Here is a 14049-nt window from a genome sequence, read left to right as displayed (position 1 = left end):
ATTTTTAATGAATAAAATCACTTCATTCCGTGTTGTTGTTGTGATTATCTGTGAAGAATAAGAGAACTTTGCCTTAGAAAAAATCGCACAATCCGGACCGATTCCACTTGGTAGCTTTTCACGTCCAAACAATGTACAGAAGAGTTTTGCAACGGTGAAATAATTGCAGAGGATTGGGGGGGGGGTGGCCCTCACACTCAGGGGGGGGGGGGGGCCCTCACACTCAGCGCTGGAGAGGAAATGAATGTAAAGTGGGACGGGGACACACCTCTCACTCTGCATCACCAAAACCTCAACCTCTTTCTCCTCTCAGTCCCTAATAGCACTCGGCACCGAGAGAACCTGCCGAGTGCCAGGCTGAGCCCGCCGTGCGGTGAATGGGTTAAGCTCTTAAGTCAACCGAGTGTGGCTCCCGGTAACATGATCTGTTGGGACCCATCTGGCTGCACAAACCGAAAAATAAAATGAAAAATCACAGCAGCAGCTCGCATCTGGCAAGTCGCAGCGCTCAGCCCTGGAGCTCAGGGGTCCGTCTTGGTACATAGGTGGAGGAACCATCGGACCCGAGACAGACAAGAAACTCTTCTGAACAGCATGATCCCTCCTGATGCTCCATCCAACAGGACGAGATTGAAGGACATCCGGATAGTCGCCTTGCAGAGGTTCTCATCCTCATCCTCATCCTCATCATCATCATCATCATCATCATCATCATGCACAAGGAGAGGATGCAGAAGAGTTCTTGAGCAATGAGCATGTCCAAGCCTCTTCGTTGGGTTCTTCACCCTCAGAAAGGTAACCCATGTGGTCCTTCATGAGATTCTCCTCCATGTAGACCTTTGTTTTCCCCTTTCACATGCATTTTCTGGAGACTTGGTTTTTGCAGACATGCTACACAGACCTCTACCACCAATCCCGAAGCTGTAAGAGACAACGGGACGGAAGGAACCGGCCAGCCAGCCAGGTCTGTCCCCTCACCCCCAGCCCCGGGATGGAGTATTTGTTCAAAAGAAGGAGAGTCCTGAAAACTTGCATCACTTTGTCCTTGCTGTTTGCCACGCTGGTGACCATTCATAAACTGAAACTGGTGGAGGAAGGGGCAAAGGGCAGCCTGGCATTCCACTCCAGGATCATGCATGAGTGGCTACAGCCAGACAATGGCTCCTCTAAGAGGATTGGAGATGGGATGGGTAGTCCTAGAACTCCAGAACCCGTGGACTTGCCACCACCGAGGTGGGACATTAACGAAAGCAAATGCCCTGAAAATACGGCTTTAAGGAGGCAGCCGTGGTTCAAGCACGTGGACCCAAGATTCCACCAGTTCATCCTCCACAGGCATTGCAGATACTTCCCACTGCTGCTCAACCACCCCGAAAAATGCCAAGGAGATATCCATCTACTCATAGTGGTCAAGTCCATCATTGAGCAACACGACCGGCGGGAAGCCGTGAGAAGGACCTGGGGCAAGGAGAAAGAGGTAGACGGGAAGAAAATTAGGACTCTCTTCCTCTTAGGGACCACGTCTACAGGGAAAGACCACTGGAACCTCCAGAGACTTATCGAGCAGGAGGACCAAATTTACGGAGACATCCTTCAGTGGGATTTCATGGACACCTTCTTCAACTTGACTCTGAAAGAAGTCAACTTCCTAAAGTGGTTCCACATCTACTGCCCCAGCGTGGAGTTTATTTTCAAAGGCGACGACGATATTTTCGTGAACACCGAAAACGTTTTGGATTTCTTGGCCTTCAAGAAGGAAGGCCCTTTGTTGCCTAGCTTGTTCGTCGGGGATATTATTTCTCGAGCCGTCCCCATTAGGAACAAACAAAGCAAATACTTTATCCCCAAAGAGCTGTACGACAAACCCTACCCGGTGTACGCCGGGGGCGGGGGCTTCCTGATGGCTTCTCCTTTAGCCAGGAGACTCTTTGTGGCCTCCGAGGGCATACAGTTGTTCCCCATCGACGACGTGTTTTTGGGACTGTGCCTAAAGTCGGTAGGAGTGGAGCCCAAGTTACATCCAGGGTTTAGGACATTCGGAATTAGTAAGAAAAAATCTAGCGCCATGAATAAGGACCCTTGTTTCTACAAGAGCTTGTTGGTGGTCCACAAGCTGAGCGCGAAGGATCTTCTCAAAATGTGGGCGGTTGTCCACCATGAAAAAATCAACTGTGGTAAAAAGGTTCATATTAACTAATAATCCCCCCCCCAAAAAAATATGGTGCAGGTAAAATCCAAAGAGACTTTGTATTTTCTATATTATATTAATGTTCTTCTAAATTAAGATTAAAACATATAATTTGTTTTATTTTGTTGTGTGAGTGAATCTCAATTATTACATTTTCTGGGGCTTTTTTATTTTATTATTATTCAGCATTTATATAATCTAAACATTTTATTTATTTATTTTTTTGGGGTCTTTTTTATTTTATTATTATTATTATTAATATTATTATCATCATTATTCAGGATTTATATCATCTAAACATTTTATTCTCTTTTGGTCTTTTTTTTTATTTTTTTATTATTATTATTATTATTATTATTATTAATATTATCATCATCTCTATTCAGGATTTATATAATCTAAACATTTTTTTTATTTATTATTATTTATTATTATTATATTATTATTATTATTATTATTATTATTGTCATCATTATTCAGGATTTATAGAATCTAAACATTTTTTTATTTATTTTTTATTTCATTATTATTATTATTATTAATTATTATTATTCAGGCTTTATATAATCTAAACATTTTATTCTCTTTTGGTCTTTTTTATTTTATTATTATTATTATTATTATTAATATTATCATCATTATTCAGGGTTTATATAATCTAAACATTTTATTCTTTTTTGGTCTTTTTTTTTTTTATTATTATTATTATTATTATTATTAATAATAATATTATCATCATCTCTATTCAGGATTTATATAATCTAAACATTTTTTTTATTATTATTATTATTATTATTATTATTATTATTATTGTCATCATTATTCAGGATTTATAGAATCTAAACATTTTTTTTTCATTATTATTATTAATTATTATTATTCAGGCTTTATAGAATCTAAACATTTTATTATTTTTTGGTCTATTTTATTATTATTAATATTAATATTATCATTATTCAGGATTTATATAATCTAAACATTTTTTTTATTATTATTATTATTATTATTATTATTATTATTATTATTATTATCCAAGATTTATATAATCTAAACATTTTATTATTTTGTTGGCCTTTTTTATTTTACTATTATTATTATTATTATTATTATTATTATTATTATTATTATTATCATCATTATTCAGGATTTATATAATCTAAACATTTTTTTTATTTTTTTGGTCTTTTTTTTATTTTATTATTAATATTATTATTATCATCATTATTCAGAATTTATAGAATCAAAACATTTTTTTTGTTTTTTATTTCATTATTATTATTAATTATTATTATTCAGGCTTAATATAATCTAAACATTTTATTATTTTTTATTTTTTGGGGCTTTTTTTAATTTTATTATTATCATTGTTATTCGGAATTTATATGATCTAAAAATATTTTTTTCTTTTTTTTTTTTTTTTCCCAAAATAAGATTTTATTGAAAGCAGATATTTATTGTCCTAAATAGGAATATGTCATTTCAGGTCACTTAACGGGTAAATCCAGTGTTCTGACACAGGTAAAGTAGATATAACTAGGACATTTATTTGCTAAAGCTTCAAATATAAAAAATGTTTTTTTTTTTTTTTTTTTATAAATTACTGTTACTTTTTTATCTTTTGTTGCATCTCAATGCTGTTGAGCTCCTGCAGCCTCTTTGTAACCACTTCATGTCTACCTGTGCTCCATTTCTCGGGGGGGCGTCCTGATACAGTGGGCCATGTCTGCTTAATGTTTGTTAAATGGCCACTTTGGAAGCCCCTGTTACAGAGTGACAACACAGGAGCACAAATGGGGGTGAGGAGGCAAAGTGTTGTCACCCCCATAACAGGAAGTGCCTGAAAAGGGGTCTTCTTGGCAGAATCGGTGGGTATTATTTCAAATAAAAATACAGACTTAAAATATTACATTTTAAAATTAAATGAAAATATTATATTTTAAAATTAAATGAAAATATTATTATATATTAGTTGGTGAAGTTTATGTGAGATTTTAAAGATGGGGTTACATATACTTTAATACTGTAAGACACAAAATAATATACAGTGCCTTGAAAAAGTTTTCATACCCCTTGAAATTTCCCACATTTTCTCACGTTACAACCAAAAAACATAAATGTATTTTATTGGGATTTTATGTGAAGTGGAAGGAAAATGATACAAATAAATCTGTGAAAAGTTTGATACAAAATGTGGAAAATTTTAAGGGGTATGAATACTTTTTCAAGGCACTGTAGGATTGGATTTAGTTTGGCAACCTCATTTCTGTGCAGGCTCTTGCAGTATCCATTGTGCCCAGTTGGAATTTTTGGAAGTCTTGCAGACTGAGATTATAATATATTGGAGCCTACGGAGCGCCCCCTCCAATCAGATCCAGAGACGGGGCTTTGTCTGTAGGGGAAGAACATCGGGGACAACCCAAGATACAATGTGAGCCTGACACCAACAAGAACATGGGATTCATACTAGATGAGATACATTATATTATTTTATTACATCATATTCAAAAATATATATTATTATTATATTAATAATAATAATAATAATAATATATATATTTTTTTAATCCAAGATGCGACGTGAGCGTGACAACAAGAAAATAATAGTAAGTAATAAAATAATATAATGTATCTTATCTAATATTAATCCCATTTTCTTTTTGGTGTCAGACTCACATTGTATTTTGGATTAAAAAATAGGTATTATTATTATTATTGAATAAGATACATTATATAATTTTATTACATTATATTAAAAAATAGGTATTATTATATTAATATCTATTTTTTTATATATTGTATCTTCTCTAAAATAAATCCCATTTTCTTGTTAGATAGATAAGATATATTATATTATTACATTATATAAAAAAATATTTATTATTATAATAATAATAATAATACATATTTTTTTAATCCAAGATACAATGGGGCAGATCCTCGTACATTTGCATGGGCACAGCGTATGTGAGATATGCTACGCAGCTGTAACTTACTTTTTTAATCTTTGAATCCACAAAGAATTCGCGCCGTAAGTTACAGGGGCGTAGTGTATCTCTCACGGCGTAAAGGCGCGTAATTCAAATCGGTGAGTAGGGGGCGTGTTTCATTTAAATGAAGCGTGTCCCCGCGCCAAACGAACTGCGCATGCGCCGTCCCTAAATTTCCCGCCGTGCATTGCGCTAAATGACGTCGCAAGGTAAATTACGTCCAGCCCGATTCACGGACAACTTACGCAAACAAAAAAAAATATTTTAAAATTCGACGCGGGAACGACGGACATACTTAACATTGCGTACGCCACCAAATAGCAGCTTTAACTATACGCCGAAAAAAGCCGAACGGAAACGACGTAAAAGAATGCGACGGCCGCTTGTACGTTCGTGGATCGTCGGAAATAGCTCATTTGCATACTCGACGCGGAAAACGAGGGAAATGCCACCCAGTGGACGCCGAAGTATTGCATATACGATCCAAAGGCGTACGAAGACGTACACCTGTCGGATCTTACCCAGATGCCGTCGTATCTTGGTTTGAGGATTCAAACAACGATACGACGCGGGAAATTCGAAAGTACGCCGGCGTATCACTAGATACGCCAGCGTACTCGCTTTGTGGATCTGCCCCAATGTGAGCGTCACGCCAACAAGGAATGGGATTAATACTAGATAAGATACATTATATGAAAAAATATGTATTATTATAATATTAATAATAATATATATATATATTTTTTTTAATTCAAGATACAATGTGAACGTGACAACAAAAAAATAATATTAATAGAAGTAAGTAATAAAAAAAATATTATGTATTTTATCTAATATTAATCCCATTTTCTTGTTGGTGTCAGGCTCACATTGTATCTTGGATTAAAAAATAGGTATTATTATTATAATATGATAATAACAATAATAATAATACATATTTTTAAATTCCATGTTTAAAATTCCTTGCCGGCGAGCGTACGCACCTATGCGGCCTCGGCTTTCGGGGGTTATACCGGGATGATGCCCACAGCCCGGTATCGTTTTTTAGAGCGGGCGATCGGCTTTCCAGGGATGACAACCGATGCGGCTGAAAGCCGCTCAGTTTTTACGCCGGAGGAGCGGGAGGGGACATCCGCGTCTGACAGATGTGAGTAGAGGAGAGACGATCGGCAGATTTGTATCTGGGCCATTGGAGTTTGACGGCCACCAGGTGGCTCTACAATGCCGGGAGGACGTCTATTGACGGCCTTGGCTCCTCCGGCCACTGGGGGGCGTGCCCGCCGCGTCACTGAGGTGCCGATGCGCGTGCCAAGAACGTGGAGCTCTGTGTGTAATGATGGGGTGTAAACACAGAGATCCACGTCCTGTCAGGGAGAGGAGACCGATGGTGGGTCCCTTGTACATAGGGACACGGATCGGTCACCTCCCCCAGTCAGTCCCCTCCCCCCACAGTAAGAATCACTCCTAGGGAACACATTTAACCCCTTCCTCACCCCCTAGTGTTAACCCCTTCCCTGCCAGTCACATTTATACAGTAATCAGTGCATTTTTATAGCACTGTTCGCTGTATAAATGTGAATGGTCCCAAAAATGTGTCAAAAGTGTCCGATGTGTCCGCCGTAATATCGCAGTCCTGACAAAAATCACAGATCGCTGCCATAACTAGTAAAAAAAAAATAATAATAATAAAAAAATGTCATAATTCTATCCCCTATTTTGTAGGCGCTATAACTTTTGCGCAAACGAATCACTATACACTTATTGCGATTTTTTTCCCCAAAAAATATGTAGACGAATACGTATCAGACTAAATTTTTTTAAAAAAATTGGGATATTTATTATAGCAAAAAGTAAAAAATATTGTGTTTTTTTTGCGCTTTTTTTTTGTTTATAAAGCAAAAAATAAAAACCGCAGAGGTGATCAAATACCACCAAAAAAAAGCTCTATTTGTGGGGAAAAAAAGGACGCCAATTTTGTTTGTGAGCCACGTCGCACGACCGCACAATTGTTATTCAAAGCGTGACAGCGCTGAAAGCTGAAATTTCGCCTGGGTAGGAAGAGGGTATATGTGCCCAGTAAGCAAGGGGTTAAAAAAAATATGACAGCAGTTCATCCATAAGAATGTAAATGGAGAAAATCCTGCATCATGGCCACTAGAGGGCACAGACTATCATATGAAATCAGTATACTCCTCGGCTCCATCTTGTGGCCATAATGCGGTATTTCCACACATTCGAATTGCAGAAAATATAGGCTGAGGACATTCTATTTTGCTTCATTTGCACACAATAAATCAAAAGGCAGTTTCAATATTTAAAGGGAGACCATAGCACTGCCGGGGAATCTTTTGTTCTATCATCATTCAGCAGCAATTAACAGTTCTGTTATTTATTTTATCTACAAAAAGAGGCAATTTCAGATGGAGAGGGAGGCACTGCTACAGCAACACAACCCCCCCCCCCCCTGTGGGTGACATAGACTTGTCGAAGGCGCGGTATCCAAGCATCAGGCCTCCCGATGGTTTAGATGTTTTTCCTTGCATGGTGGTACCAGGTCATGGCCTTCAGGATTGGCCCACCAATGAGTGAGTGGGCACAAAGAGGGTACAATGTGGAAACCAGGGAGTAACTATAGAATGGTGAGGTCCGGGCAGAGGTTGGTTATGGTTAAGGCAAGCAGAGATGGTCAGGTTCACTGGAGTTATGGGGTAGGTAGTGGGCTACAGCAACCCTCCCCCTGCTGGGTGACATAGACTTGTCCAAGGCGTAGTATCCAAGCACCAGACCTCCTGATGGTTCAGATGGTTTTTGCTACATGTTGGTACCAGGTCACGGCCTTCAAGATTAGTCCACCAACGAGTGAGTGGGCACAAAGAGAGTACAATGTTGAGACCAGGGAGTAACTAGAGAATGGTGAGGTCCAGGCAGAGGTTGGCAATGGGCAAGGCAGTAAGTGGAGGTCAGGTTCACTGGAGTTATGGGTAGGTAGTGGGCTACAGCAACCCTCCCCCTGCTGGGTAACATAGACTTGTCCAAGGAGCGGGGGTCTAAGCACCAGATCTCCTGATGGTTTTTGCTACATGTTGGTACCAGGTCATGGCCTTCAGGATTGGCCCACCAATGAGTGAGTGGGCACAAAGAAGGTACAATGTGGAGACCAGGGAGTAACTAGAGAATGGTGAGGTCCAGGCAGAGGTTGGTTATGGGCAAGGCAACAGAGGAGGTCAGGTTCAGTGGAGTTATGGGGTAGGTGGTAGGCAAGAAAGGAGTCAAGTCAACCTGGGACAGCAGCAAAACAGGCAGTTGGTCGTGTAGTAAATCATTTTTACACAAAGCAGGATAGCCGGCAAGAAGCCATATCCAAGGTTGATGCTTAAATACCCATCTGAGGACACACCCAGGGTCTTTCCAGGGAGACCCAGAGGTCCTGGCAGGGATTCTATGAACTCCATTGGGAGTACTGGAAGAGAGAGCCATTGAAAATACTAGCTGGGAGTCTGGAAGTCCTGGTGGACCTGAGGACCCTGTAAGTGCAGGGGGGTGGGGGTGGTCGTGGTGGTGGTAGTGGGGGGTGGTGGTGGTGGGGTGTGGTAGTGGGGGGGGGGTGGTGTTGGGTGGTGAGACACGCTGCTATCAAGTATGGGACTTGTAGTGCTACTTGGGAGCTGTACGTGAACTACACCTAGAGATCCAACGTTCTGAAGTCACCATGCTGATCTTCTAGGCCTTGGAACAAGCCAAGGTCAACGAGCCTGACTTCACTTTCTGCATACTTGTACCGGGTCAGAGAAGTATGAAGACCAAAGGCCAGGCAACTAGCAGTTTTAGAAGGAGGTCACCAATGGCAGCCTCCGTATTTCCCAGTGTCCTGTGGGGCAGTTTTAGAAGGAGGTCACCAATGGCAGCCTCCGTATTTCCCAGTGTCCTGTGGGGCAGTTTTAGAAGGAGGTCACCAATGGCAGCCTCCGTATTTCCCAGTGTCCTGTGGGGCAGTTTTAGAAGGAGGTCACCAATGGCAGCCTCTGTATTTCCCAGTGTCCTGTGGGGCAGTTTTAGAAGGAGGTCACCAATGGCAGCCTCCGTATTTCCCAGTGTCCTGTGGGGCAGTTTTAGAAGGAGGTCACCAATGGCAGCCTCCGTATTTCCCAGTGTCCTGTGGGGCAGTTTTAGAAGGAGGTCACCAATGGCAGCCTCCGTATTTCCCAGTGTCCTGTGGGGCAGTTTTAGAAGGAGGTCACCAATGGCAGCCTCCGTATTTCCCTGTGTCCTGTGGGGCAGTTTTAGAAGGAGGTCACCAATGGCAGCCTCCGTATTTCCCAGTGTCCCTTGGGGCAGTTTTAGAAGGAGGTCACCAATGGCAGCCTCCGTATTTCCCAGTGTCCCTTGGGGCAGTTTTAGAAGGAGGTCACCAATGGCAGCCTCCGTATTTCCCAGTGTCCCTTGGGGCAGTTTTAGAAGGAGGTCACCAATGGCAGCCTCCGTATTTCCCAGTGTCCCTTGGGGCAGTTTTAGAAGGAGGTCACCAATGGCAGCCTCCATATTTTCCAGTGTCCTGTGGGGCAGTTTTAGAAGGAGGTCACCAATGGCAGCCTCCGTATTTCCCAGTGTCCCTTGGGGCAGTTTTAGAAGGAGGTCACCAATGGCAGCCTCCGTATTTCCCAGTGTCCTGTGGGGCAGTTTTAGAAGGAGGTCACCAATGGCAGCCTCCGTATTTCCCAGTGTCCTGTGGGGCAGTTTTAGAAGGGGGTCACCAATGGCAGCCTCTGTATTTCCCAGTGTCCTGTGGGGCAGTTTTAGAAGGAGGTCACCAATGGCAGCCTCCGTATTTCCCAGTGTCCCTTGGGGCAGTTTTAGAAGGAGGTCACCAATGGCAGCCTCCGTATTTCCCAGTGTCCTGTGGGGCAGTTTTAGAAGGGGGTCACCAATGGCAGCCTCTGTATTTCCCAGTGTCCTGTGGGGCAGTTTTAGAAGGAGGTCACCAATGGCAGCCTCCGTATTTCCCAGTGTCCTGTGGGGCAGTTTTAGAAGGTCGTCACCAATGGCAGCCTCCATATTTCCCAGTGTCTTGTGGGGCAGATTTAGAAGGTCGTCACCAATGGCAGCCTCCATATTTCCCAGTGTCCTGTGGGGCAGTTTTAGAAGGAGGTCACCAATGGCAGCCTCCGTATTTCCCAGTGTCCCATGGGGCAGTTTTAGAAGGAGGTCACCAATGACAGCCTCCGTATTTCCCTGTGTCCTGTGGGGCAGTTTTAGAAGGAGGTCACCAATGGCAGCCTCCGTATTTCCCAGTGTCCTGTGGGGCAGTTTTAGAAGGAGGTCACCAATGGCAGCCTCCGTATTTCCCAGTGTCCCATGGGGCAGTTTTAGAAGGAGGTCACCAATGACAGCCTCCGTATTTCCCTGTGTCCTGTGGGGCAGTTTTAGAAGGAGGTCACCAATGGCAGCCTCCGTATTTCCCAGTGTCCCATGGGGCAGTTTTAGAAGGAGGTCACCAATGACAGCCTCCGTATTTCCCTGTGTCCTGTGGGGCAGTTTTAGAAGGAGGTCACCAATGGCAGCCTCCGTATTTCCCAGTGTCCTGTGGGGCAGTTTTAGAAGGAGGTCACCAATGGCAGCCTCCGTATTTCCCAGTGTCCTGTGGGGCAGTTTTAGAAGGAGGTCACCAATGGCAGCCTCCGTATTTCCCAGTGTCCTGTGGGGCAGTTTTAGAAGGAGGTCACCAATGGCAGCCTCCGTATTTCCCAGTGTCCTGTGGGGCAGTTTTAGAAGGAGGTCACCAATGGCAGCCTCCGTATTTCCCAGTGTCCTGTGGGGCAGTTTTAGAAGGAGGTCACCAATGGCAGCCTCCGTATTTCCCTGTGTCCTGTGGGGCAGTTTTAGAAGGAGGTCACCAATGGCAGCCTCCGTATTTCCCTGTGTCCTGTGGGGCAGTTTTAGAAGGAGGTCACCAATGGCAGCCTCCGTATTTCCCAGTGTCCCTTGGGGCAGTTTTAGAAGGAGGTCACCAATGGCAGCCTCCGTATTTCCCAGTGTCCCTTGGGGCAGTTTTAGAAGGAGGTCACCAATGGCAGCCTCCGTATTTCCCAGTGTCCCTTGGGGCAGTTTTAGAAGGAGGTCACCAATGGCAGCCTCCGTATTTCCCAGTGTCCCTTGGGGCAGTTTTAGAAGGAGGTCACCAATGGCAGCCTCCATATTTTCCAGTGTCCTGTGGGGCAGTTTTAGAAGGAGGTCACCAATGGCAGCCTCCATATTTCCCAGTGTCCTGTGGGGCAGTTTTAGAAGGAGGTCACCAATGGCAGCCTCCGTATTTCCCAGTGTCCCTTGGGGCAGTTTTAGAAGGAGGTCACCAATGGCAGCCTCCGTATTTCCCAGTGTCCTGTGGGGCAGTTTTAGAAGGAGGTCACCAATGGCAGCCTCCGTATTTCCCAGTGTCCTGTGGGGCAGTTTTAGAAGGGGGTCACCAATGGCAGCCTCTGTATTTCCCAGTGTCCTGTGGGGCAGTTTTAGAAGGAGGTCACCAATGGCAGCCTCCGTATTTCCCAGTGTCCCTTGGGGCAGTTTTAGAAGGAGGTCACCAATGGCAGCCTCCGTATTTCCCAGTGTCCTGTGGGGCAGTTTTAGAAGGGGGTCACCAATGGCAGCCTCTGTATTTCCCAGTGTCCTGTGGGGCAGTTTTAGAAGGAGGTCACCAATGGCAGCCTCCGTATTTCCCAGTGTCCTGTGGGGCAGTTTTAGAAGGTCGTCACCAATGGCAGCCTCCATATTTCCCAGTGTCTTGTGGGGCAGATTTAGAAGGTCGTCACCAATGGCAGCCTCCATATTTCCCAGTGTCCTGTGGGGCAGTTTTAGAAGGAGGTCACCAATGGCAGCCTCCGTATTTCCCAGTGTCCCATGGGGCAGTTTTAGAAGGAGGTCACCAATGACAGCCTCCGTATTTCCCTGTGTCCTGTGGGGCAGTTTTAGAAGGAGGTCACCAATGGCAGCCTCCGTATTTCCCAGTGTCCTGTGGGGCAGTTTTAGAAGGAGGTCACCAATGGCAGCCTCCGTATTTCCCAGTGTCCCATGGGGCAGTTTTAGAAGGAGGTCACCAATGACAGCCTCCGTATTTCCCTGTGTCCTGTGGGGCAGTTTTAGAAGGAGGTCACCAATGGCAGCCTCCGTATTTCCCAGTGTCCCATGGGGCAGTTTTAGAAGGAGGTCACCAATGACAGCCTCCGTATTTCCCTGTGTCCTGTGGGGCAGTTTTAGAAGGAGGTCACCAATGGCAGCCTCCGTATTTCCCAGTGTCCTGTGGGGCAGTTTTAGAAGGAGGTCACCAATGGCAGCCTCCGTATTTCCCAGTGTCCTGTGGGGCAGTTTTAGAAGGAGGTCACCAATGGCAGCCTCCGTATTTCCCAGTGTCCTGTGGGGCAGTTTTAGAAGGGGGTCACCAATGGCAGCCTCCGTATTTCCCAGTGTCCTGTGGGGCAGTTTTAGAAGGAGGTCACCAATGGCAGCCTCCGTATTTCCCAGTGTCCTGTGGGGCAGTTTTAGAAGGAGGTCACCAATGGCAGCCTCCGTATTTCCCAGTGTCCTGTGGGGCAGTTTTAGAAGGAGGTCACCAATGGCAGCCTCCGTATTTCCCTGTGTCCTGTGGGGCAGTTTTAGAAGGAGGTCACCAATGGCAGCCTCCGTATTTCCCAGTGTCCCTTGGGGCAGTTTTAGAAGGAGGTCACCAATGGCAGCCTCCGTATTTCCCAGTGTCCCTTGGGGCAGTTTTAGAAGGAGGTCACCAATGGCAGCCTCCGTATTTCCCAGTGTCCCTTGGGGCAGTTTTAGAAGGAGGTCACCAATGGCAGCCTCCGTATTTCCCAGTGTCCCTTGGGGCAGTTTTAGAAGGAGGTCACCAATGGCAGCCTCCATATTTTCCAGTGTCCTGTGGGGCAGTTTTAGAAGGAGGTCACCAATGGCAGCCTCCATATTTCCCAGTGTCCTGTGGGGCAGTTTTAGAAGGAGGTCACCAATGGCAGCCTCCGTATTTCCCAGTGTCCCTTGGGGCAGTTTTAGAAGGAGGTCACCAATGGCAGCCTCCGTATTTCCCAGTGTCCTGTGGGGCAGTTTTAGAAGGAGGTCACCAATGGCAGCCTCCGTATTTCCCAGTGTCCTGTGGGGCAGTTTTAGAAGGGGGTCACCAATGGCAGCCTCCGTATTTCCCAGTGTCCTGTGGGGCAGTTTTAGAAGGAGGTCACCAATGACAGCCTCCGTATTTCCCAGTGTCCTGTGGGGCAGTTTTAGAAGGAGGTCACCAATGGCAGCCTCTGTATTTCCCAGTGTCCTGTGGGGCAGTTTTAGAAGGAGGTCACCAATGGCAGCCTCCGTATTTCCCAGTGTCCCTTGGGGCAGTTTTAGAAGGAGGTCACCAATGGCAGCCTCCGTATTTCCCAGTGTCCCTTGGGGCAGATTTAGAAGGTCGTCACCAATGGCAGCCTCCATATTTCCCAGTGTCCTGTGGGGCAGTTTTAGAAGGAGGTCACCAATGACAGCCTCCGTATTTCCCTGTGTCCTGTGGGGCAGTTTTAGAAGGAGGTCACCAATGGCAGCCTCCGTATTTCCCAGTGTCCTGTGGGGCAGTTTTAGAAGGAGGTCACCAATGGCAGCCTCCGTATTTCCCAGTGTCCCATGGGGCAGTTTTAGAAGGAGGTCACCAATGACAGCCTCCGTATTTCCCTGTGTCCTGTGGGGCAGTTTTAGAAGGAGGTCACCAATGGCAGCCTCCGTATTTCCCAGTGTCCCATGGGGCAGTTTTAGAAGGAGGTCACCAATGACAGCCTCCGTATTTCCCTGTGTCCTGTGGGGCAGTTTTAGAAGGAGGTCACCAATGGCAGCCTCCGTATT

General features: G+C 44.5%; 1 protein-coding gene across 1 annotated transcript; it reads left to right on the top strand.

Annotated features, from left to right (window-relative positions):
• Positions 1–265: 265 nt before the first annotated feature.
• Positions 266–2308, top strand: LOC120915772 (UDP-GlcNAc:betaGal beta-1,3-N-acetylglucosaminyltransferase 7-like). Its single transcript, XM_040326560.1, has one exon. It carries the CDS (start codon positions 857–859, stop codon positions 2195–2197), a length of 1341 nt encoding a protein of 446 aa, XP_040182494.1. The 5' UTR covers positions 266–856; the 3' UTR covers positions 2198–2308.
• The last annotated feature ends 11741 nt before the right edge of the window (positions 2309–14049 follow it).

The sequence above is a fragment of the Rana temporaria genome, chromosome 10, assembly GCF_905171775.1.
Source record: "Rana temporaria chromosome 10, aRanTem1.1, whole genome shotgun sequence".
In the NCBI taxonomy this organism is placed as follows: domain Eukaryota; kingdom Metazoa; phylum Chordata; class Amphibia; order Anura; family Ranidae; genus Rana; species Rana temporaria.
This window is presented reverse-complemented; position numbering and strand designations above follow the sequence as displayed.